This window comes from Arachis hypogaea, chromosome 4 (genome assembly GCF_003086295.3).
Source record: "Arachis hypogaea cultivar Tifrunner chromosome 4, arahy.Tifrunner.gnm2.J5K5, whole genome shotgun sequence".
Lineage (NCBI taxonomy): Eukaryota > Viridiplantae > Streptophyta > Magnoliopsida > Fabales > Fabaceae > Arachis > Arachis hypogaea.
The window spans coordinates 37,033,732-37,058,938 of record NC_092039.1 but is presented as its reverse complement, the minus strand read 5'-3'; the positions used below and the strand labels follow the sequence as shown (position 1 = coordinate 37,058,938).

At 32.7% G+C, this 25,207-nt stretch overlaps 2 protein-coding genes, 1 long non-coding RNA gene and 1 other non-coding gene across 7 annotated transcripts; 3 read left to right on the top strand and 1 right to left on the bottom strand.

The window, feature by feature from the left end:
- Window positions 1-280: 280 nt before the first annotated feature.
- LOC112799525 (small nucleolar RNA R71) lies at window positions 281-388 on the top strand. The gene has a single exon (XR_003201100.1). It is a non-coding gene; the product is annotated as a small nucleolar RNA R71 (small nucleolar RNA).
- Window positions 389-9,380: 8,992 nt separating this feature from the next.
- On the top strand, window positions 9,381-10,415 carry LOC112796675 (uncharacterized). Its single transcript, XR_003199325.2, has 3 exons — window positions 9,381-9,503; window positions 9,944-10,025; window positions 10,288-10,415. It is a non-coding gene; the product is annotated as an uncharacterized lncRNA (long non-coding RNA).
- A 1,323-nt stretch (window positions 10,416-11,738) lies between these two features.
- Window positions 11,739-15,662, bottom strand: LOC112796673 (beta-glucosidase 11). 4 transcript variants are annotated; one of them, XR_003199324.3, is made up of 9 exons: window positions 15,254-15,661; window positions 14,887-14,962; window positions 14,689-14,760; window positions 14,519-14,605; window positions 13,958-14,002; window positions 13,070-13,193; window positions 12,851-12,941; window positions 12,390-12,451; window positions 11,739-11,995 (listed from the first exon to the last, which is right to left on the bottom strand). XR_003199324.3 is itself a non-coding variant. In XM_072235507.1 (9 exons), the coding sequence occupies exons 3-8, from the start codon at window positions 14,945-14,947 to the stop codon at window positions 12,860-12,862; spliced, it is 471 nt and encodes a 156-aa protein (XP_072091608.1). In that variant the 5' UTR covers window positions 14,948-14,962; window positions 15,115-15,143; window positions 15,254-15,619; the 3' UTR covers window positions 11,739-11,995; window positions 12,851-12,859. The 4 variants fall into 4 exon arrangements, 3 of the variants coding, with proteins under 3 accessions (XP_072091608.1, XP_025695030.1, XP_025695027.1); XM_072235507.1 differs by lacking the exon at window positions 12,390-12,451 and adding an exon at window positions 15,115-15,143 and having other exon boundaries at window positions 15,254-15,619; XM_025839245.3 differs by lacking the exon at window positions 12,390-12,451 and having other exon boundaries at window positions 15,254-15,662.
- A 4,513-nt stretch (window positions 15,663-20,175) lies between these two features.
- On the top strand, window positions 20,176-24,861 carry LOC112796672 (probable inorganic phosphate transporter 1-9). Its single transcript, XM_072235506.1, has 3 exons — window positions 20,176-20,764; window positions 20,910-21,219; window positions 23,748-24,861. Exons 1-3 carry the CDS (start codon window positions 20,364-20,366, stop codon window positions 24,603-24,605), a joined length of 1,569 nt encoding a protein of 522 aa, XP_072091607.1. The 5' UTR covers window positions 20,176-20,363; the 3' UTR covers window positions 24,606-24,861.
- The last annotated feature ends 346 nt before the right edge of the window (window positions 24,862-25,207 follow it).

The following is a 25,207-nucleotide window of genomic DNA, read 5'->3' as shown; positions in this document are numbered from 1 at the left end:
GAGAAATCATGTTAACTTACTGAGTCAATATTTTGTTCTGAGCCAATATGGCATTCAGAACATCAATTTCAAGAACTCCCTTCCTCTGAGGCGTCCTATTACTCATAGAATTCCTCTCAGAAGTGTACATGAATTGGTTATTTGCAACCATGTCAATGAGTTCTTGAGCTTCTTCAGGTGTTTTCTTTAGGTGAATGGATCCACCTGCAGAATGGTCCAGTGACATCTTAGAGAACTCAGATAGACCATAATAGAATATATCCAAAATGGTTCACTCTGAAAGCATGTCAGAAGGACACCTTTTGGTCATCTGCTTGTATCTTTCCCAAGCTTCATAGAGGGATTCACCATCTTTTTGTTTGAAGGTCTGAACATCCACTCTAAGCTTGCTCAGCTTTTGAGGAGGAAAGAACTTAGCCAAGAAGGCCGTGACCAGCTTATCCCAAGAGTCCAGACTATCTTTAGGTTGTGAGTCCAACCATGTTCTAGCTCTGTCTCTTACAGCAAAAGGGAAAAGCATGAGCCTGTAGACTTCAGGATCTACTCCATTAGTCTTAACAGTCTCATATATCTGCAAGAACTCAATTAAAAACTGGTAGGGATCTTCTAATGGAAGTCCATGGAACTTGCAGTTCTGTTGCATTAGAGCAACTAGTTGAGGTTTCAACTCAAAATTGTTTGCTCCAATGGCAGGGATTGAGATGCTTCTTCCATCAAACTTGGAAGTAGGTGTAGTATAATCACCAAGCATTCTCCTTGCGCCTCCACCATTGTTATTGGGTTCGGCCATGTCTCTCTCTTTTTCGAGATTCTCTGTAAGGTTTTCTCTGGATTGTTGTGCTCTAGCTTCTCTAAGCTTCTTCTTCAGAGTCCTTTCAGGTTCAGGATCTGCTTCAACAAGAATGTTCTTGTCCCTGCTCCTGCTCATATGAAAAAGAGGAGAACAGAAAAAGAAGAGGAATCCTCTATGTCACAGTATAGAGATTCCTTTTATGTTAGTAAAAGAAGAAAAGAATACAAGAAGGAAAAGAGGAAAATTCGAACTTAGAGAGGAAGAGGGGGTTCGAATTTTTAAGATGAAGAGAAGTGTTAATAATTAAATAAATAAATAGAAAAAGACGAGAGAGAGAATTTTGAAAATTAATTTTGAAAAAGGGTTAGTGATTTTCGAAAATTAAGAGAAGAAAAATAATTAAAATTAAAATTTGAAACAATTAGTTAATTAAAAGAATTTTGAAAAAGAGGAAGGAATTTTCGAAAATTAGAGAGGAAAAAGTAGTTAGGTGGTTTTGAAAAAGATAAGAAATAGTAAAACAAACAAAAAGTCAATTAGTTAGTTGAAAAAGATTTGAAATTCAATTTTGAAAAGATAATAAGTTGGAAAAGATTTTGAAATTGAATTTGAAAAAGATATAATTTGAAAAAAGATATTTTGAAAAGATATGATTGAAAAAGATATTTTGGAAAAGATTTGATTTTTAAAATTAAAATTTGATTACTTGACTAACAAGAAACTAAAAGATATGATTCTAGAATTTAAAGATTGAACATTTCTTAACAAGAAAGTAACAAACTTCAAATTTTTTAATCAATCACATTAATTGTTAGTAAAGTTTTCGAAATTTTGAATTGAAAATAAGAAAAAGATTTTCAAAATCAATTAAAAAATATTTTCGAAAATATAAAGGAAAAATGAAAAAGATTTGAATTTTGAAAAAGTTTTGAAAAGATAAGATTTTTAAAATTGAAATCTTGACTTGACTAACAAGAAACAACTAATTTAAAAAAATTTTGACTAAGTCAACCCAAAGATTTCGAATTTTTGAGTAAAATAAGGGAAAGATCTTTTTTTTTGAATTTTTAATGATGAGAGAGAAAAACACAAAAATGACCCAAAACATGAAAATTTTGGATCAAAACAAATGATGCATGCAAGAACACTATGAATGTCAAGATGAACACCAAGAATACTTTGAAGATCAAGATGAACATCAAGACTTATTTTTGAAAAATTTTCAAGAAAAGAAAAACATGCAAGACACCAAACTTAGAACTTTTCAATGTTTAGACACTATGAATGCAAGAATGCATATGAAAAACAACAAAAAACACAAAACAAGAAAATTTAAAGATCAAACAAGAAGACTTGTCAAGAACAACTTGAAGATCATGAAGAACATATGCATGAATTTTTGAAAAATGCAAAATTTTTTAAAATATGCAATTGACACCAAACTTAAAAATTGACACTAGACTTAAACAAGAAACACAAAATATTTTTGGTTTTTTATGATTTTATTAATTTTTTTCGAAAATTATCTTTAGAAAAATGAAAAAGAAAAAAATTTAAAGGATTTTTGAAAACATTTTGAAAAGAAAATTACCTAATCTGAGCAACAAGATGAACCGTCAATTGTCCAAACTCGAACAATCTCCGGCAATGGCACCAAAAACTTGATAGGCAAAATTGTGATTTATTCTTTTTATAACTTGAACAATTCTTAGCAAGGCTCCAAAGACTTGGTGCACACTACTATGGTTCACTCACATTCTTCACAACTTCGCACAACTAACCAGCAAGTGCATTGGATCGTCCAAGTAATAAACCTTACGTGAGTAAGGGTCGATCCCACGGAGATTGTTGGTATGAAGCAAGCTATGGTCATCTTGTAAATCTCAGTTAGGCGAATTCAAATGGTTATAATGGTTTTGCTGGATGTCTACTTTCCAATGCCGTTAAGAGCACGCCATTTGGATTTTTGTAGCTCCAGAAAATCCATTTCGAGTGCAGAGAGGTCAGAATCCAATAGCATCAGCAGTCCTTTGTCAGCCTCCTATTAGATTTTTGCCCAGGTCCCTCAATTTCAGCCAGAAAATACCTGAAATCACAGAAAAACACACAAACTCATAGTAAAGTCCAAAAATGTAAATTTTGCATAAAAACTAATGAAAACATCCCTAAAAGTAGCTAGATCCTACTAAAAACTACCTAAAAACAATGCCAAAAAGCGTATAAATTATCCGCTCATCAGCTACACTTTTCAAGTGCCAGGGCATATGCCAACCTGACCTCTTCTAGTTCAAATGAGAATATCTTGAGCTACACAACTCCAAATGAAATGATTTCAGTGCCATTGAAAAGTAGACATCTAGAACTTTCCAACCATATATAACACTTTATAATGGACACTTGAATTAAGGAAGATATTGACCCCGAAAACACAAGGAGAAAAACACGTCACTGCAGAGTTACCAATCTAACCTCTTCATTTTTAAAGTAACATAACTTGAGTTTTAGGGGTTCAAATGAGTTGATCTTGGTGGCGTTGGAAAGATGACATCAAGAGCTTTCCAACGATATATAACACTTTAGGGTGGACATTAAAACTGAAGGTGAAAAAGACCATTATTTTAGCATTGCAAAACCTGGGCGTGCCACTTGGAGTCTTGGGCGTGGCACGCCAGTTCAAATGGCCAGAGAGGAGATTTTGGTGCATCATTGAAGGCGTGGCATGCCAATTTTGGGTGTGGTATGCCAGTTTCACAACATATGGGGTGTTGCACGCTAGAAGTGGGCGTGGCATGCCGAGCTACCTAACAGACTGACCTAGTCATCTTCAAATGGGCATAACTTGAGTTACAGAGGTCTAAATGAGTTGATTCTAAAAGTGTTGAAAAGCTGACATTCAGGGCTTTCTAACCATATATAATACTTTATAGTGAACATTCATTTTAAGGCCCAACCAACTCCATACTTTCAATGTTGCAAAGTGAGTCATACTCCAAAGGGCAAAATCAAGTAGGAGTGGCACTTGGAACCACATGCCAACTTCTTCCTGCAGCCCCCAACCTTCAACCAAGCCCACTCCAACTCTCATTCAAGCCACAATTGTCAACCAATCAAGGCCACAAGAAGCATCTAGAATAGTTTATTTTCATTTCATTGTAATTTGCTTTTAATTTCATTTAAGTTTGTAATTTAGGAGAGCCTATATAAAGGCATTAGTTTCATAGAATTAGGGAGCTATCTATTAGGCTGGACACATTTGGAGGAGTGAGTCTTCGGGCCCTCCTTCCCACCATTCTCTTCTCCTCTTCCATTTTCTTACTTGTAAATATTTTAGTTATGAATTACTAACTCTTTCCATTGGGAAAGAGAGCTCTATTATTTTTCAATGGATTGATTGCTTTTATTCTTCTTCTTCTATTCATCTCTCTTTGATTTACTAGAAGGGATTTCGTTCTTCATTCTAGCATTCAATTATCTTGGAAAAGAGATTGAATGTATTTGGGTTTTATAGGAACCTTGGAAGAGGAATCATAAAACCATACTTGAAATCCTTTCTCACACTTGAGTAGGATCTGGGTTTTGGTGTTTGGATATGGTGACATATAATCCTCCCTCTACTTGGACCTATGGGGATGTGTGGTATAATCAGGGAACAAGCTTCATCTCTTCTCATGAGCAATTAGACCAAGGAATTGGCTATTGATCAAGATTTGAGAGATTGAGTCACCAAGGAATTGGGGCTCAATCAATCATGATTGACAAGAAGTCAATGAGTTGCATGATTAAAGATAAGATGAAATCAATTAATCCGAAGAATGCAATATCTCTTGATCCCAATGTTTATTTTATCTTTCTTTCTTTTATTTACTTTGTGGTTATTTACATTTTCTGCACTTTACATTTCCAGCACTTTACTTTCTTGTACTTTACTTTCCTTGCCATTTACTTTCTTGCACTTTATTGATTTCCTTTACTTTCATGTCATTTACTTTTCTTGTTGCTTATCACTCAAAATTGAATCGTCTAACTAGGATAATCAATCAACTATTACTTGCTTAATCCATTTAATCTTTGTGGATACGATCCCACTCCATTGTGGGTTATTACTTGACGATAATTTGGTGCGCTTGCCAAAGAACGGATTCATTATATGTGGGTAGTGAATTCTGGTCATCAGGAAGCCTCCAAGGTTGAAACAGTTGAACCGAGTTAACTTCTTCTTCTTCAACACCAAAACCAGTTCGGGCAGAGAGAGGAGAGAGGGAACCGAATGCAAAAACCAACATGCAATTACCTCTTCCTCACCCCTTTTTCACCAAGCTTCGTCAATCCGAGCCTTCCTTCTTGACGTACTCTCCAAGAAGGATTCCTGACACTTGATGAGTCATTGATGCTTGATAGCTTCATCTGCTCCACTTCTACTTCTTCCTTCACGTAGTTACAGTAGCTACCTTCTGTGATGGTTGATCAAAAGTAGAGACGAGCCATACCCAAGGGATCTTCTTCTTTGACCGAGTAGGATCTTCCACCATTTTAGACATGGTGATCCTGAGACTTTTTCACCACATCTTACCATAAGTGGCAAAGATCTCAACCATGCCATACTGTAGATCTTCCTTTTGCAAGAGCCATCATCACCTTGGCCTCTTGCTTGCACATAGCCTCATTGCTACTGTACTTTACTTCTGATAGCTTGCTTCTTCTTTTTCTTCCTGACACGACCAAAACTAGAGAAAAAAGAGAGAGAAGAGAGAAAAAGCTATCAAATAGATTTGAAGAAAGATAATAAAATGAATTAAGTTTTTACTTTCCAAAATCCCAAGCTTAGTAACGTGTGAGAGTAATAATAGCCATCAAATCAGTTTTGAATTTTCTCTCTCATATTACCAAAGCAATTAAACCAAGTTAAATGAATTTGAAATCCATCAATCATTGAGAAAGGCATCCATGGAAGGCATGCTTTTAATTCAATTAACATTTGGATTCCACCTAGGTAAACGGGTGATCAAAACATCATGCTCCATTTCCCTTTTCTTTTGATTTCGGACCAACCACATTGTTGGGCTTCAAATTGATTTTCCTGACCCAATAAACATAGCAATAATTTAGCCACATATTATTAAAAACATTTTGCACAAGACTGATTATTTTGGGCTTGAAGTTTTCTTCTTCTTTTTTTTTGCCCAAAGACCAAAATCTGCAAGAAATATAGAAATTATTAATTAAACAGATTTGAAGTATAAATCAATTTAACAATTTCTAATTACTATTTTAATAATATTTGATCATCATCTTAATTTGGAGTTTTTCAAACTCATCAAAATCTAATAGTAGAAATGCGGGAACAAAATAAGTTGGCGCCAAAACTACCGCTGAAAAAAATCCGCCGGTAATTAACATCAGATATTTGTAGTTTAAAAAATCAAATTCCGCTGTTAAATCCATCGCAAGTTACTGGCGGCAGCAGAATTTGACAGCAAATAATTACTGGCATGGTTTATAAGATCGATTTTATCCGACGAAAAATTTTGACAGTAGTCTTATTACCAGCAGATTATTTTTGTTTTTCTGTTAGTAAATTCGATGGTATTCAGTATATTTCTTGTAGTGTCACCGATAGCGTCGTGTCTGCTCCCTTCGTCGCCATCGTCGCACGAGATCTCTCCGCCGCGGCTGTTGTCGCATCTGCTCTCTCCGCCGCCACTCTCGTTGCATGAGCTCCCTCTAGCGCCTCTTCCATCTGCAAATTTTAGGTATACTCTGCTTTTGTGCTTTTTTTCGTGATAAATCCTAGGGATCAATTTTTCTGTGTGAATTTTATGTTTATCATATTCTGCTTTTGTGCTTGGTGAATCTGTAAGTTTACTCTGGTTTTGATGAAGCTTTAAGACTGAGTTTAATCAATTTGAGTTTTTTACTCTGGAAGATTTTGGTAGTTTGCTGAGTTTCTGTTTAATATTATCATTATTATTGCTAATCTGGCTCTGTGATTTTTGTGCTAGTTCATATGATGTTCAGCTTGATTGGATCGTTCACATTACTGAGAAATGCAATGGAAGAAGTGTAGAGTTTTGGACTTGTGATTATTGACAAGTAGTTAAGCACTGACTTCACATTTTTTCACTTTTCTTAGAATTCAATTATCAATATGTTCTAAGGGTGCTGATTGGCGTGCGAAAGAGGCCCTGTGGCAAAAGAGAGAAGCTGAATATCGTTTGGAAATTCAGAAGCTTAAAGCGGTATCCTCTATTCATAATCCACAACTGTAAATGATACCTGCCATCTGATCACTGGGAATCTACTATTTTTATACACATTAGGTTCACTATTTTGAATATCTTAGTGCCTTTTTTCCTCATGCCCTCTTTTGTTGTAAAATGGAACATATAATAGCACCCTTGCTTTTGTCATTTATTCCCCTTGGAGGCAATAACTTGATATCTTCAAGTTTTTGGGTACCTCATAAGCATGTTTCAAAACAGCTGTTATCATAGTTTTTATCAATTGCAAAGTATGAATCTGTGAAAAAGATTTGGGTGAAGCTACAAATTGTATAAGCCTTTCAATTTTGATCCTTGTGCATGTATTTTAAATACTTTAAGTTTCTAATTTTGGTTTTGCTGAGAAATACTAATTTGGAGCAGCTGCTACTGGATATGGAGAGAACAAATTTTGAACTCATAGATGGCACTCAGGATTCTCAGTGCTCAGGTATGACTACATTACTAATTGGTTGTCTGACGTGGTAAAAATGCGGTCATTGATGTGGTTCATGCTATAACATTGTGCAGAGCTTGAATGCTATTGTCAACTATGATCTACAGGTAGAAGTTTGATCCATTATTTTGATTTCATGAACTAGTAGTAATAAATCTGTTGATAGTAATGTACCGAAAGCAAAAGTGATTGGTAATATTATGTTTTTACTATGCTTTGTGGTTTTCTACAATAGTACTTCTAGATGAAGCTTTTCCCATTTTTATCAAAATATAGTAGAAAAGAGTTCAGAAGGTGAATGTAAGATATCCTCACTAAACCCAACGAGATAGCACGAGCTAGTCAAATCTCTCATTTCATGTTTTACAAAGAATATCCATTAGCTGGGCACTCAAAGAAGCCAAGTAAATTACTGGAATTCCTTTCAATTGTGTAGGAGTCTAATGAGAGAAGTGGATATTTCCTTCTTTAGTTCTGCCAAAGACAAAATCTCAAATGACATATGAGAAAATTGTTAAATCTATTAGATTTCTTTAATTCTTTCCATTTCTATTTTACACAGTTGTTCAAGGGGAGTAATGATTTTACCTGAACTTTGAACTCTCACAGAAGTTAGAGTTCACTATTCCTTTTGTGAGATTTTAGTCTTACTATCATTATTTTCAGGTTCCTCCTTGGTCATGTATGCTGGACTTCAGGTCAACACTGTGGTTTTGTATTCATGGGATGTAGAAACTTCAAATGCTAATCTTTATATTTATCCATCTATCCTGTAGAATGGTTCTGTCTTAGTATTTGATATATGACAAACTACAAGACCCATGAAGTTTTTAACTGGATTGACTAGCAACCCTGTTCATATTGTTCATTCTCTTCTGCAAACTTCATGTCTTCCTAACTCCATCTTATCTGCATCTGCTATTGGCCTTTGTCAGTGGAACATTGATTCTGAAGAAGGGTATGCTATTTACATTGTGTGGGGGTGTAGTTATATGTTCATATTTCCTAATGTTGTTCTCAAGTTTTTCCAGCTGATGCTATGTATCAAAATTGTAATTGTTCAATTCTGAAGGGCAGTTGTAAAATTTTTCATTTTTATGTTGGAATTGTTTTCTAAGCTATAATGAAGTTAGAGAAAAAAACATTTTCCAATGTGAAGGAACCAGCAAAGCAACACAATTAGAAGCAGTCGAAATTGCGAGCGAATCCAAAAAGAGCGGTTTCTGATAATGCTTGTCTTCAGCGTAAGAAAAGAGCTGTTCTTCAGGATGTTACTAATGTTTTCTGTGAGAATACATACAGGAGCTGTTTTAATTCAACTAAAGTTCGGGTTCTTAACAAAAGTATTTTCTATTTGGTTGATTGGTACTGCATCCATGGAAAGTTTCTCAGTATCATTGTCCTTGCTGAAGAGTGATGTTTGTGACTAGTGCAAAGCAAGCTGGCCAAGGCTAGTAGAATCGATGTATCCAAAGTGGCGCCTTCTGCTGCTGCCCAACAACATGTTCAAGTTCACTGAAAAATAGAGTTTTTTGGAGCCAGGTCTTAAATTAGAACATGCATCTTTTTTAATTAATACTAAGTGTGAAAGAGAGTGGCAAGGATGATAAAACTCATGCATCAGGAATCTCTCCTCTGCCTTTGATTTCTCAGAAGAAAGGTTTTTGCTATCTTTTTTATCATATCCCAAGTCTACAATGTTTATATGTTACCCTGTATATTAAGTAGGATACGGTGTATGCATTGCTCAGAATTTAAATACTCTAACTTTAGTGATTTTAGTTATCATATTGAATATTGTCTTTTTCATGTCTTTTTCTCTACTGTATACTTTTACTAACATACAGTACTTTGAAATTTTTGCAGCTAAGAAGTGTAGCCCTTTTCCAATTGCATTAAGGGATCCAAAGATCGGTAACATAGATATGATAACGAAGATCCTCAGTTGTGCAGCTTATATGCTGCTAATATCTATAACACCTTGCGAATTTATGAGGTTTGTGTTATAAATTTTATGCCACCATATGCAGCACTCTTCTGCTTTACGATAATTACTAATTACCTTGGTGTTCTCATTTGTCTGTACATTGCATACCAAATTTTCTGAAGGAATACTTGTAATGTAATAATAAAAAGTTAGTGAATTGTGTATCGAAACGAACCTTGTACCCATCTTTGTACCAGCTTACTAAGAACTATGCATCTTATTGCCTCTATCACCCTAAGAAACCTTACTCTTAATAAGCAAAAGATAGTTATAAACTTTATAATTGACATGATGAGTCTTATAACATTGTGAGTTTCCTGGATTCTAGTAGTTTCATACAACTGGAATAATAATTAGCATAACTATTCTGTCATATCATATGCTTTTCTTATATTTTTATTGTCTTGAATTTAGTTGTCTAACATTTATATTTTCCAACTTACAAAAAGACCAAATCCTAACTTTATGGACACAAAGCAGCACGACATTACTCAAAGCATACGCGGGATACTGGTTGATTGGCTTGTAGAGGTTTGCATAATTTAATTTTTCTCTTATAATACAATGTTGGACTATAAAGTGTAGCTAAAAATACCAATGTTATAGATATCATAATGCCCTGAAAAGAATGTGAAAATATCGTAGAGATTCCATGAGTACAATGGGGATTTTAATTTACTTTGGAGGCATGTAACTTAGCATATTCATGAGAAAAAGAAAAGGAATGGAAACTTTTTCTTTGTATTATATAAGCCAAATTGTGTTCTTACGGCTTCCAATTTTACTTTTTCAGGTTTCTGAGGAATACAGATTGGAACTAGACACTCCTTATCTCACTTTGTATCTCATAGATTGATTTCTCTCCTGAAATTACATTGAAAGACATCAGCTACTTGGGATCCCGAGCATGTTAATTGCCTCGAGAGTTCTCAAATTCAATGAAGACTTTTCATGACTTTGCTGTTAGGAATAAATAGTATGACCACAATCCAATCAATCATGTATCAAATAATTTGTTATGTTATTATATTAAAATATTTATATAATAAGGTCCTTGATTAAATTTAGAGATTTATCATTATGATAGTGATCATAATATTGAGAGATAAACCTTTTATAATTTAATCTAAATTGTTCTTGATCATTGGATTATTAAAAAAAGACATTAATAATCCAAAAAAAATTTATATATATATATATATAATGATTTTTATTTGATGCAAATTAATAGATCTCATTTATTAAATTATATATATATATATATATATATATATATATATATATATATATATATATATATATATATATATATATATATATGGAGCATATAGAGATATGACCATTGAACTGACTCACTTTGAGAATTCCTAACAGTTATAATTACCGTATATTTGTCAATAGGATATTCTCAAGATGAATATAGTAATAGAGTTTCCTTTGACTTGCGACTATCATAGTAATTAATAATGTATTTATTATACTTTGATTCCGGACACTTAATACCCAAGGGTGCTAGTTGATGGATATTAGGTATAATTTAAATACTTGTAGAATTAATGATTAGTCAATAAGGAATCCGTCAACTCTCGATAAAGAGTTTGAGCTCTATGATTATAATGACTGAGATGAATAAAACCTTGGCCAAGGGGATTGAATGAATAAAGAAATGAGTTTCTTAAGTCATTCACAGTTCATTATAATAATGGTAAGAAGTTAGAGTTTGACAATTAAACCATACTCTAACACTACAAGAAAAATTATTTTTAGTGGCCATTTATTTTGCTTTTAGTGCCAATAAAAATAGCCGCTAATACATTTACCGGTAATTAGACATTAGCCGTCTTATGCTTTGCCGCTAAAAGGTTTTAGTGGCAATTATAAAATTTGCCGGTAAAGACTTTTTTAATGGCCGCAAAAAGTATATAATTTTTAGCGACCATTTTCTTGGCAATTTATATGGCCACAAAAAGTTATTCTAAAATTGCAATGTTATTCATTTTTAGCGGCTATTAGTATTGCCGCCAAAACCCATTTTACCGGCACTTTATATAGCCACTAAAAATAATTCTAGAATTGTAATGTTATTCACTTTTATTGGCCATTACTATTGCCGCTAAAATCTTAAGACTTTTTTTAGTTATATTATACTTATTTTCTTATAAGCAACGAACTATCTTTTTTTTAGAATCTTAATTATTTTTGCTAACAAATTTTATTGTTATGCATAATATAAATATACTGAAATTAAGTACTACAAAATGAGATATTTCATTAATCTCAAAATATTGATACACAAATTTTCCTTGAAAAATAATATATTATATTACAAAAATAAACAAGAAATACTATAAGCCTATAACTATATCAATCCTGCAAGAACCTAAGTCGGAATTGCTGCTGATTAGCAATGAATTGCCACTTGACGAGTCGTCTTCTAAAACTCTCTTTAGGTGGGTGAAACTTTGAATAGAAAAGAGAGTGCTCATGTGTACCTAGTTTGACTTTGATACAAATTTTAATAAGAATTAAATAGTTAGACATTAGTATTGACAATAAAAAAGAGAGTAATGCTAATAAATGGTTAACATTTGTAACACAGTGGAAAAAACTTGTCAATAACAATTAAAAATATTTATTGAATTGAGGGACCATGAGATTACCAAGTTCATTCTGAAACCTTTCATTTACAATTTGAATGAATGAATCAATCATTAAAGGCTGATGCAGTCTAATTAATGTGAATGTTCAAGCCTTCAATTGTAAACCTACTCAAAAGATCATTACTCATAAAACTTTCGCACAACACCATTACTCTTTTAAAAAAAATAAATTTATAAACATCAATTCATATATATTAAAAAGTATTTTTATGACCATAATTAATTTAGTAAGTACCTGTAAAACCAAGCCAAGAGATATGTCTTCAGGATATATGCAAACATAATCTTAATGAAACTCTGTAGAAAGCATTTCAAGCACTTAAACCAAAATTCAAATAATTCAAATACATCCATGAAAGACCATGCAAAATATCCCTTTATGTTTGATCCATCTCTGAGAAGAAAAATTTAGGATCACATGAGAAAAATATACACACATAAAACAATTGTGTTTTCCTTTTACGAGGGTCTAATTCATTAGCACTATGAGCCTTCTAGAATCGAACTATTCTGGTTCCAACTGAATTGGCTACTTTAAGGTAACTCGTTAGCCAAAAACCAGTTTTCACATGTTATATAACCAAAATTTCATAAGGTCTATCTTTAACTTTTTAAATAAGCTAAATAGAGTAGTAACTCAAGAAAAATAAGCTCTCATTTTTTTTTCAAACCACAAAAAACTAGCAACTGCATTACCTTATGGAATCAAGCACAACACCAATATATACATGCAAGTATTCCACCCTTGTCACATCTTGAAGTGATGAATTTCTTTGTGTCCGTTGACCTAACAAAACAAGCCATCTGTCACATTACTTTACCAATGGCACAATGCATTATAATGATTCGCATTCACTCTTGTTGTTGAAATAATATATGAGAGAGAGAGAGTAGAGAGAGAGGGAGAGAGAGAACCTCTGTCCTGGAAGCAATGTAGTTTCAGCTGATAACATGGCAACAACAGTCAAAGCCTCAGGTATGCAACCATAATCATTTGCCTCCATCAAGGTTCGTGATAAGGAAGGTTCTAATGAAAGCTCTGCATAGAATTTTAGAAAAAAAAATTAAAATTAAAATTAATGAAGTTATAAAGAAAATAGTGCACAAGAAACTTGTTGAAATACTCATTCAAACTGATATCTCATGATGAATATAATGACAGTGAAATGCATGATTTCTCCGGACTAATTTAAAATTCAACCAAAAAAGAAAAGGGGAAATAACTACCAGCCATTTTCTGTCCAATACTTGTAATTGCACCATTTTCATCAATAACATCAATTAGATATAATTGCTTCAAGGCATCTTGTAAGGACTTAGTTGCATAAAAGCCAGTCATTCATCGCCAAGTTATAGTTGAGTAAAATCCACTAAATCACTAATTGTCATGGAAGATGGAACAGGAAGATTAAAATAAAGAGAAACTAAATATATGCCTTAAAATCAGTTGGGAACAGAACTCTGGAACGATAAAAAGAACAAGGGTAACAGTAGAACACCATTGAAGAAGCCATAGAAAAAATTCAAAAACTTTTGAAATAACAGGTGAAAAAAGAAAAAGAAATGAAGCAACTTACCACAATCAAATGAGAATCAATTTCAGTTATTTAACATTACTAAGAAAGAAAAAAAGAACAATTTAGTGAACTTTCAAATAAGAAAAAACTATCTTACATGAAGGAGGATCAAGAAAATCAAATTTCAGGAGAACAAAGGTAATGTCGTGTGGTTATGCAACTAAGTAATCTAAATAAGGAGAACATGAGAGTAAAACAACCAGTTGAAGGTCTCTAACTTACTAACCAATAAAAAAATCATGGGCTCTTTGAGTGGCTGCCCAGTCTTCATCTGTATCATTTGTAGGAAGAATAATCTAAATTCAATATAAAAAGACTATGAACTTCAATTAAGAGTTGGTATAAGTAACTAAGTCAAAGCTTTTTCCTTTGCAACAAGTAAATACTATATACCTTATACTTTCTTCTATACAACCTCACTACTGAAGAATGTGATAGCAAAATATAATGAACTTCCAAGTAAGGCTCAGTTATGGAGTCACCCCTACTACTGTTATATTTCTGGAAAAATGGGGGCGAATATCGTGTAGGTGGGGTTGATCATAACCACCTATGGTGAACACGTTTGGCTCGTTCATAGTATTCCAATATAAGACTCTGTCACCGAACTCTCTAAAACACACTTTTGCATAATTTATGAAGTCTCTTCTGTATTCGCATTCAAGTGATTTTTATATTCATATTTCTCAGTTCTTTCTACAGTTGTAAAATAAGCAATTGTGTCTCAAGCACAAGAGTTTCACTGATTAATTCAAACAACAATGTATACAAGGGTTCATTAACATACATGATTTTAGGACTAATCCATCCCCATATTCATCTTCGAGTGCCTGTGGAAGATCATAATTGTGTAGTGTTACATGTGGTTGGATTCCTGCTTAATGGAAAGAAGGAACATATCAGTTGAAGAAGTAGCAATACATGGTATTTCAAATTAAGAAAACTCATTATATTTACCACTACTAATGAGTTCATTGATGAGATTGTTATAGAATTGCAATCCCTTGGGATTAATGGGTCCTCTACCATCTGGGAAGAAAGAAAGAAGGAAAAAGCATTTTTTAAAGGCTTTACTATAGAAACTAATACAGAACATAAATTAAATTTTAACGTTTCTCATTACAAACACAAGTTTGAGTTAGGAGTATTATATACTTGGAATCAATCTTGACCAAGAAATGGATAACCTATAGGCATCAAGGCCTGTTCCCACCATGAGTTTTACATCTTCCTGCAACATAAAATCATCAGAAACGGTTGAAGCTCCAGCTGGCATTTTCTCAAACACATTATGTGCATATTCTCAATTTTTCACAAATTATAAAAGAAAAAATCACAATGTAAGCAAATAATGGAAAGAATGCATATTAGTGTGTTATTAACCTTGTATTTATGGCTGATATAAATTCAACCTAAATGAAAACAAGCGTGAGTGCGTGACTTAAAATAAAAGGAATCAAAGGAACAATTAACAATAATTGAGAAGATAAGTAAACAAAGAAGACTAAAGCGTAAGGTTGACCTGTTCAACCATTCTATGCTTGAGAATGGTGGATTTAGCCATGACCTTAATGGCAATGCTGTCTTCGGTGTCGGTGTTCTTGGCGAATGTACCTTCGGCGATTCCTCACCTTCTTTATTGTTTCGCACACACAGAGAGAGAGAGAGAGAGAGAGAGAGAGAGTGTGTGTGGAGGAGGAGGAGGAACGATGAAAGCTAAGAAGAGTTCGGCGATAAGAAGAGTGTGATGACACTCACAGTCTGTCTCCGTCGGCGGTAACAGCACCCACTACCGGAGGAGAAGAGTTCGGCGATGAAGGATGGTGATGGTGACTGTGTTTAGGGTTAGGTTGCTAAGAGAAAGGGGATGTCCGTGAATTTTGTTCTTCTCTCTCTAATTGTTATAAAAAAAGATTTAATAAAACTAATACTAGCCATAATACAATGGCCATTAAAAACTTTTTATTAAAAGTACTTTTTTTATATGTTAATAAAAATAATATTAGCCATAGTATTATGGCCACTAAAAACTTTTTATTATAGTTTTATTATATTTTTAGTGGCAATAATAATAATTGCCATGATAATATATAATATTAATGACAAATATATAATAGTCACAAAAAATAACTTAAACATAAAAAATAGTGGCCATTGTATTATTGCCGCTAAAAGTTTGTCGCTAAAACTAATTATTCTTGTAGTGTAAGGCTTAACAAAGAGTTGAAAAGATGGAAAGAATTATACTTTGTTCTTCTAAGGTTCTTAGTAAAAATATATTACTTCATACTATTTGGGTCGTTGAGGAGTGTTGCTAGACGCCAACCTTGATTAGTAAATTTAGTACGACTAATTTACTACCCGCTTAGTATTGAACCTATGGGGTCACACACTAAAGAGTGTTCTAATCTTTGCTATAGAATTATTTAATTATTATTTTTTTTTGCTAGCACCAAGGATTACCATTTATTAAAGGTAAAGGAATAACGAGTACTAAGAATACATTTATGTGCGTAGAGGTAAAGGAATAAAACCCATGTGTTTTATTCTCTCTTTCTTATCACTATCATGTACTCTTGACATACATATATATAGTATGAGATTTGTTATTGATTTTAAATTTGAATCTCAATTCAAATTTAAATCATATCTTGAAATTCTAAATCTGAATCCTTTAAATTTATGAATCATATCATAACTTAATTTGAAAACAGAATCAATTAGGATCTCATCCAAATTTAGAAATAGAATAACTAATTATTCTCAAATTTTATTTAATATTCTCAATTATCATACTATTATTATATTCTTGGTGTTAGCAAAAAATATAATAATATTTCATTTGAATTAATATAATTATTTATTTGATCAAATCAAAATAATAATTAAATAATTCTATAGCAAAGATTAGAACACTCGTTAGTGTGTGACCCCATAGGTTCAATACTAAGCGGGTAGTAAATTAGTCGTACTAAATTTACTAATCAAGGTTGGCATCTAGCAACACTCCTCAACGACCCGATAATATGAAGTAATATATTTTTACTAAGAACCTTAGAAGAACAAAGTATAATTCCTTCCATCTTTCCAACTCTTGGTTAACCCTTAGAGTATGGTTTAATTGTGAAACTCTAACTTGTTACCATTATTATAATGAACTGTGAATGACTTAAAAAACTCATTTCTTCATTCATTCAATCCCCTTGGCTAAGGTTTTATTCATCTCAGTCATTATAATCATAGAGCTCAAACTCTTTACCAAGAGTTGACGGATTCCTTATTGACTAATCATTAATTCTACAAGTATTTAAATTATACCCAATATCCATTCAACTAGCACCCTTGGGTATTAGGTGTCTGGAATCAAAGTATAATAAATACATTATTAATTACTATGACATTCGCAGGTCAAAAGAAAACTCTATTACTATGTTCATCTTGAGAACCCTATTGACAAATATACGGTAATTATAACCATTAGGAATTCTCAAAGTGAGTCAGTTCAATGATCATATCTCTATATGCTCCATCTATATATATAATTTAATAAATGAGATCTATTAATCTTCATTCAATGAAGACCATTATATATATATATATATATATATATATATATATATATATTTGGATTATTAATGTCCTTTTTAATAATCCTATGATCAAGAATAATTTAAATTAAATTATAAAAGATTTATCTCTCAATATTATGATCACTATTACAATGATAAATCTTTAAATTTAATCAAGGACCTTATTATATAAACATTTTAATATAATAACATAACAAATTATTTGACACATAATTGATTGGATTGTGGTCATATTATTTATTCCCAACAATCTCCCACTTGCATAAGAGCCAATCATAATAGTTGAATCTTGGACATACTATTATCACAATATTTGCATTCATATTCTTTAAATAAGCCCTTTTATCAGGATATTGAAATTGAGTTTTTCATTTAAGTTGATGCTGTTGTGATTCCAAATTTAACCATCGGTGAAACATGCTTTTTATGCTAATTGACATCAATTATAACAAGTATTGTTAGTACTCTTCATTTTCCTACGTATGATTACTAATCTTGAAGAACTTTTATCAGCCATTTTAATGTATTTGAAGATGTCAATTTGTCTATTTTCTATGATTGAAGAAAGTAAGAAGAAATTATTATAACTGATAATAGCTGAGGACTATGATAGTGATGAGGATGAAGATGACACTTAGAATTAGAGCTGATATTTTTAGTATGGTTGAACAATATACTGAGGATTATAGTTGATGTATCAATATATTTTATTTATGTTTTGAATTGACTTATTTGTTTACAGTATTTTTCTTCTAGTTTGATAATATGATAAACTTATTTATTTTTTGAAATACTATGAATGTTCGAATACAAATGAAAATTTGTCTTGATTAAATTTATATTTATTTTGTACGAAATCAAATTTATTTTATAATAAAAAAATTTTGTTTTACTTTACTAACAGATTTACGGACAAAAAATTTGTCTATATTCAGAGTTGTAAATACTATTACAGGCTTCAATTACCGACAGAAAAATTTGTCAAAAATTTTGATTGTAGTTACTGATAAAAAATCTGTCGAAAAGTTTGACACTAGTTACCGACAGAAAATTGTCGAAAAATCTAACTTTTTTAGCGAAATGATGGGACGATTACCGTAGAAAAATCGGTCGGTAAAAGAGAAAAATATGTTGGTAAAATATCGACGGAAAAAATCTGTCGGTAAATAATTTTCAATAAGGATTTTATTGATGGACAAAATTTGTCAGTAACCAAATATCTGTTTGTAATGAAGACCAAATATGTTCATAAATTTGTCTATAATAAGCAGTTTTTTAGTAGCGCCATAACAAGATGTAACGTACTCTAGCCAAATACATCAAAACATCTATAAAGAGTGTTAGAAATATAACCATGCATGTGCCTCTTTTATTAGCTTAAGTTTTTGGGGGATAACATCATGACAGGAATCAGAGCTTTAAAGGGTGTTCATGAATCGGATCACATCCACAAATTCACGGTATTTATCCACATCGGATTTGTAATTTGTGGATATGACTTGATTTACACTCTAATTGAATCGGATTATGAATATCACATCTATATCCGCAGACGGCGGATCCGATCTGCATATCTGCGAACTCGCACCAAATAATAAATAAAAAATAATATATGTTGTATTTATGTTTTATTTTAATTAATAATTATTATTTATATACATTGTATTATTTTATTTTTGTTATTTTAAAAAGTTAGTTTATTAATAGGAGTAAACATATTTAAAGAAGTGAAAAAATAGATTCTATTAGAGTAAACAATAGATTTTAATTTATTGATTTTTTTAATAGAAATAAGTTTTTTAATATAAATTTATTGTGCAGATATATTCGATATCCGATTCGATCTGATCCGTAAATATTCAAATCGGATCCAAGGATAAAAAATATAGATATTGTGTCTAATGCAATAGTTTAGTGAGGATTGAGTCAAGATTTTGACCATATCCAATTCACAAACATCCCTAATAAAAATTTTTATAACTAAAAGATTTAAAATTCGATTCTTGTTGATCTTTAAAAAAAAATTAACATAAAATAAATAAAAAAGAGATGAAAGACTTGTGCAAAAATTTACCCAAATTTAAAATATATTTTTTATTTGTCTAAATTTAAAAAAAATGCTTCTATAGGACATAGAAAAAGTATTAAAAATTATTAAAAAAATATGCCAAGTTTTGCAAACGCCGGCAATTAGAACTCACAAGTCACAAGCTTAAAATGAATTTAAGGATGATTGTGATCCGCATCTTTAGTGGAATAATTTTCCTTTAACATTTCTTGGATGGAATAATACAATTCCAAGTTTGACTATCAAAAGCCAAATGGTTCACATACAATGATGGCTAATCTCATTTCCTAGTAAGCTTCCTAATGTATACTAATATTATTTGATTAATGTATAGTACACGCTTGTCGTTTCCTCACTTGTCACACTTTCTTTCTCTTCCACACAATTTCAAATTCCTAAATAATAACAAAGGCTACAGGTTAGTTAAATAATAATAATATACAATAAAAAAATATAAGATACTAATATACTATTAATTTATTATCAATAATAATTAATTATTATATTTTAAATATATATATAAAGATATATATTCACGAAATACATTTATAAAAATATTTTTAAAGACATAATCATAAAAAAATATTTTTATATATTAACTACATTTATAAAAATACTTCTATTAAACGTAATCATAAACAAAAATAGGCAGAAATTTAGCGGAATTGATATAATAAATACCTCTCAAACAACTAAGCAAGACAACAATTAAAACTGAAATTCCTATGCTCAACAAAACATTGACCTATACCCCTCGTATATATATAGAATCACTCCTTTAATTTTTTGCTTACTTCTCTCCCTAGCTATATGTCTGTTTATTTCACTCCACAAAACTCTAGAGCCGTTGGAATAATAATGGCAAGAAAGCCCTATAACTCAACACTTCAACACACACAAAGATAGATCTATCTTTAATTTGGTAGTTGAAATTCTTGTGAAGTAGTTGAACTTAAGTGCAAATATTATAGGTGATGGCGAGAAAGAAGTTGAAGGTGCTTTCAGCTCTTGACACGGCAAAGACACAATACTATCACTTCAAGGCCATTATAGTTGCCGGGATGGGTCTCTTCACCGATGCCTACGACCTCTTCTCCATCACCCTTATCACCAAGATGATCGGAAGGGTCTACTACGACGACCGTGCCGGAAACAAGCAATATGTAACCCCGCCGGTGATTGTGTCTGCCTTGGTGGCCGTTGCCCTACTAGGAACGGCCATCGGGCAAGTTGTGTTTGGTAGACTCGGTGACCTTAAAGGTCGTCGCCGGGTCTACGGGCTTGCTTTGTTGCTAATGGTGTTTGGCTCCTTGGGCAGTGGTTTCTCCATTTGTATCAAAAGAACATGCGTTCTCCTCAGTCTAGGTCTCTTCAGGTTAATTTAATTATTTATGTCAACAAAAAAATTAAAAACTTCACATACTATTATGATTCTTAACTAGTCTCCAAAAACCTTTCAAGTTTTACTTCAAATTAATTAATTAGATGATTATTGTTGATTAATAATGTGAATCAATCAGGTTCTTGCTGGGGCTAGGGATTGGAGGAGACTACCCTCTTTCATCAACAATCATGTCTGAATTTGCCAACAAAAAGACAAGAGGCTCTTTTATAGCGGCGGTTTTTTCCATGCAAGGTTTCGGCATATTAGCAAGCGCCACCGTCACCATAGTGGTGTCTTCCATATTCCGCCACGCCCCCGGTGCTAAGGAAAAACAACACACGGCGGCAGCGGCCGACTTCGCATGGAGGTTGATCCTCATGCTGGGGTCAGTCCCGGCGGCGTTGACTTACTACTGGCGAATGATGATGCCCGAAACTGCCAGGTACCTACCTACCTACCTCACTCTTTTCTTCTTTGACCTTGACTTTTAGCATTGACTTTCACTGTGTTCATTCAATTCGATGTTATCAAGCAAGTTCCTCTAATAATATTTATGAAAATTGATTAATTAAAAACAATCTGTAATTAAATTAATTATTATGACTTGAATTTGTGAAGTATTGACGAACTATTGACAATGACTCTTGATGTGAAACTGTAATGAGTAAAGAAAATGAAGTAAGGATAAAAGGGGTAATTCAATCACAAAGAAAGCCAAATGTAGAGTTAGTTAGAGTTGAGGGACAGATGGCAACAGATCAAATACGCAAAAGTTTGAGGCAAAGGCAAATAAATACTTAACTCAAGGACTATGTGATGTAGGCAATAAGTGGTAATTCTTTTTCTATTTGAATATTTTGGGGGATTAATTTCAGATCTATTAGCCAAGGCAATAAATTCCGAATAATAATCTGCTACAGATCCTTTTTGGGTCAATTTAAAAAGAGCAGCCCGTAGGCAATCAAACAAGGACGGGCCAAATTCAATTTCAATTGCCCTTTTTAACTCAAACCAAGACGTGAAGGGTTGGTTACGTTGCATCATTTAATACCAAGGTACTGTGCCCTTGTCCATATGAATTGAAGCAATTGCCAACTTCTCCTGTTCTGGTGTATTGTAATAATTGAAATATTGATCTGCATTAAAAATTCAAGATATGGCATTCGTACCATCAAATCTTGGAAAGTCAAAATTGAGCTTTCTCGGGCTTGGCATGGAACGGTTGAAGGAAACGGCACCAGACGCAGAGTTCGGATCATGGTCCAGAAAATCTTTTTGTCTCGTACTAGCCGACTCAATGAGAGCGCGCAGTGCTTCAAATTGCTGCTGATTGTCCTCAGCCATTTTCAGTGATAGCGCTCGCTGATCCATAGCTAATTTCAGCGCAAATTCACGCTGTTCTTCGATTTTTTTCTCCATCAACGATTGTAGCATTTTTAGGTCTTTTTGGGCATTCTTGAGACCTGCATCCAAATCCCTCATTCGGGTGTTCTCTGCCATGAGTCTATGAAAGCACCAATGAAACGTAACTAGAATTAACTAGAAAGGAGAATAAACCAGAATTAATAGCAAGAGTTCATAATTGCTCCTTAATGTGACAGTAGCCAACCATACAAGAAGAATTCAATGAAAATAATGAAAGTCTTCAAACAGTAGACGTAGCACAAGCCTTCAAGTCTTCTTCCAAAAAAATAAACCTAACAATAATAAGAGATTTAGTGACTAGAGAGAGAGCAGAAGGAAGAGAAGAATATTCAGATAGAAAAGGAATTACCACTTATTACCTACAGTATATAGTCCTTGAGTTGAGTATTTGTTTGCCTTTGCCTCAAACTTTTGCGTATTTGATCTGTTGCCATCTGTCCCTCAACTCTAACTAATTCTGCATTTAGCTTTCTTTGTGATTGAATTACCCCTTTTGTCCTTACTTTATTTTCTTTACTCGTTACAGAAACCCTACTAAGTTGTATTTTCTTTAATTTAATAACTCTCTCTTCATTTTATACATTGATAAGTTGTTTTATTTATTTATTTATTTTGGATTAAACGATTTATAAGTATGGAATAAAAATATAAAATGGGGCCATGAGTACACCGTTCCATATAGTCATCATTAGTGCTTGTCTTAGGGCGCGGCCATTATTAGGAGCTAATTGATTAATCAACAACGATTTAGTCAAAGAAGATATATATTATATTATACAATAATCACGGGGATATAGATGTTCATGTCTTTAAGTAAAATTCCGCATTCATCAACAAGTTTGATTAAGCTATAATAATAATAACTAATAACAATGAAATCACCGTACGGTCCACATATAGTAGAAAAATGCAAGGTTGATTAACTTAATTTAGAGTCTTTGTTAAAGGGGCCTGATCACTTGGACCTGAAATACATGCCTTGCTGCTTATATCGCTAGGTATCTTTTTAATACAACAAATACATTACATTGTAGATTTCTTTGCTGGGGAAATTACTCATCAATTGGCAGCAAGCAAGTGGCTACATACTAATAAGGAAAGGAAGGGAAACTAAACACTGTTCACTCTTTTCTTATGTTCAATAATGATACGTTCTACAATTGGCTTCTCATTAGTTGACACTTTCATTTTATTTTTCTTTTCTTAAATGCATATAGCATTATTTACGTGAATACACAACAACTATGTTAATTATTAGCCACAAAATTAATTACCAGGATAAAATACACATTAAAAAAATTAAACTATATTATACATTGCTGATTTTAGTGTGCAAATTGTATTTTTAAATAGACAATATGAGATATCTTTTAATCTTTCTTCTGGTTAACTTATTTAATTTCATAGCATATATCTTTGGAGAATTAAAAGGATATCGTGTGTAATAACTAGGTTTTACTCTTCAAATAGATTTGTATCCATGAACACCTTTGTATAATAATTAGCAAATGAGTAGTACTAAGACCAAATTACTAATTTGATAAGGTACACAGCATTAGTGGAAAATAATGTGATGCAAGCAGCAAAGGACATGGAAAAAGTTATGGATATCTCCATCACCCAGATTATCGAAGAAACTTCACCAACTTCATCAGTCTCATCACATTCTGACTACTCACTCTTTTCCAAGGAATTCTTTCGTCGACATGGCCGCGACCTCTTTGCGTGTTCCTTCAACTGGTTTCTAGTGGACATTGTGTTCTACAGCAGCAACCTCTTCCAATCTCATATATACAGAATCAAACTCAAAGACAAACACAATCTTGACGTGTATCAAGAAGCCATTGATACCGCTAAGCTCCAAGCAATCATTGCTGTTTGTTCCACCATCCCCGGCTACTTCTTCTCGGTGTATTTCATCGACCGTGTCGGAAGAGTTAAGATCCAAATGATGGGTTTCTTTTTCATGGCATTGGCGTTTTTCGCTATGGGAGTTCCTTATTATTCATATTGGACCACTGATGATGGAAACAAGCCTAGGGATAACGGTTTCTTGGTCCTCTATGGGGTCGCATTCTTCTTCGCCAATTTCGGACCCAACACGACGACTTTTATCGTCCCGGCCGAACTTTTTCCGGCTAGGTTTAGGTCGACGTGCCATGGGATTTCTGGAGCAGTTGGCAAGATTGGTGCAATCATTGGATCAGTAGGATTTCTTTGGGCTTCTCGCGACCAGAAGGAGCGAGATCAAGATGGGGTTCATGTGGTTGGAATTGGAATGGTGGCTTCTTTGTGCATGCTTGGAGGGGTTTGCTTGGTGGGCGTGGTTACCACCTTTTTGTTTACCAAGGAAACCATGGGAAGGTCCTTGGAAGAGAATGAGTGTGAGTCTGAAGAGATTACATAAAGTTAACGACTCATTACTCATGAAAATATCTATACATAATTAAAAATCTTTAAATAATTTAATATATTTTTACATCTTATTTATTATTGAATTTCTTTATACATTGTAAAATCTACCCTACAAATGTTTATTGTGTTACATGTTAATTTGTAATTTTGCCAGTTGAGTTAGCTTTGGTTAGCAAGTTAAGAGATGAGTTGTCATATTGTGAATATTCTTCATTCATTCATTTTAGTAAATGCCCCTTTTCTCATCATCATCAGTTTGTCTCAAATTCGGTTTCTAAGATTAACATTTCACTATATTATATAAAGCCTATATATATTTGTTACCGAAAAATGTTAAGTGACTAATATATTTTTAAAATTATTAGGAATGTCAATATTGATTAATTAATATTGGTTTAAATAAAACAAAAATATTAATCACCTAATAATTTTTTAAAATTTTTATATTTATTATTTGAGTTGATAAATAAATACTAACTAATTTATTTTTTTTACTAAAAATATTGGCTTTTAACATACAGTGTATATTTGGACTTTGGAGTAGGACGCATTTCAAAGATTCCCTTGGAAGAATATAAGATGTTGAGTGACAAA

Excerpts from the sequence above, each read along its gene's own strand:
- LOC112796673 (XM_025839245.3), bottom strand. The coding sequence starts at position 15,295 with ATGGCTAAATCCACCATTCTCAAGCATAGAATGGTTGAACAG. Across the intron at positions 14,963-15,253 it reads AGCATAGAATGGTTGAACAG|GAAGATGTAAAACTCATGGT; the intron begins GTCAACCTTACG and ends TTTATGTTGCAG. Across the intron at positions 14,761-14,886 it reads TTGGTCAAGATTGATTCCAA|ATGGTAGAGGACCCATTAAT; the intron begins GTATATAATACT and ends CTTTCTTCCCAG.
- LOC112796672 (XM_072235506.1), top strand. The coding sequence starts at position 20,364 with ATGGCGAGAAAGAAGTTGAAGGTGCTTTCAGCTCTTGACACGGCAAAG. Across the intron at positions 20,765-20,909 it reads CTCAGTCTAGGTCTCTTCAG|GTTCTTGCTGGGGCTAGGGA; the intron begins GTTAATTTAATT and ends TGAATCAATCAG. Across the intron at positions 21,220-23,747 it reads TGCCCGAAACTGCCAGGTAC|ACAGCATTAGTGGAAAATAA; the intron begins CTACCTACCTAC and ends TTGATAAGGTAC.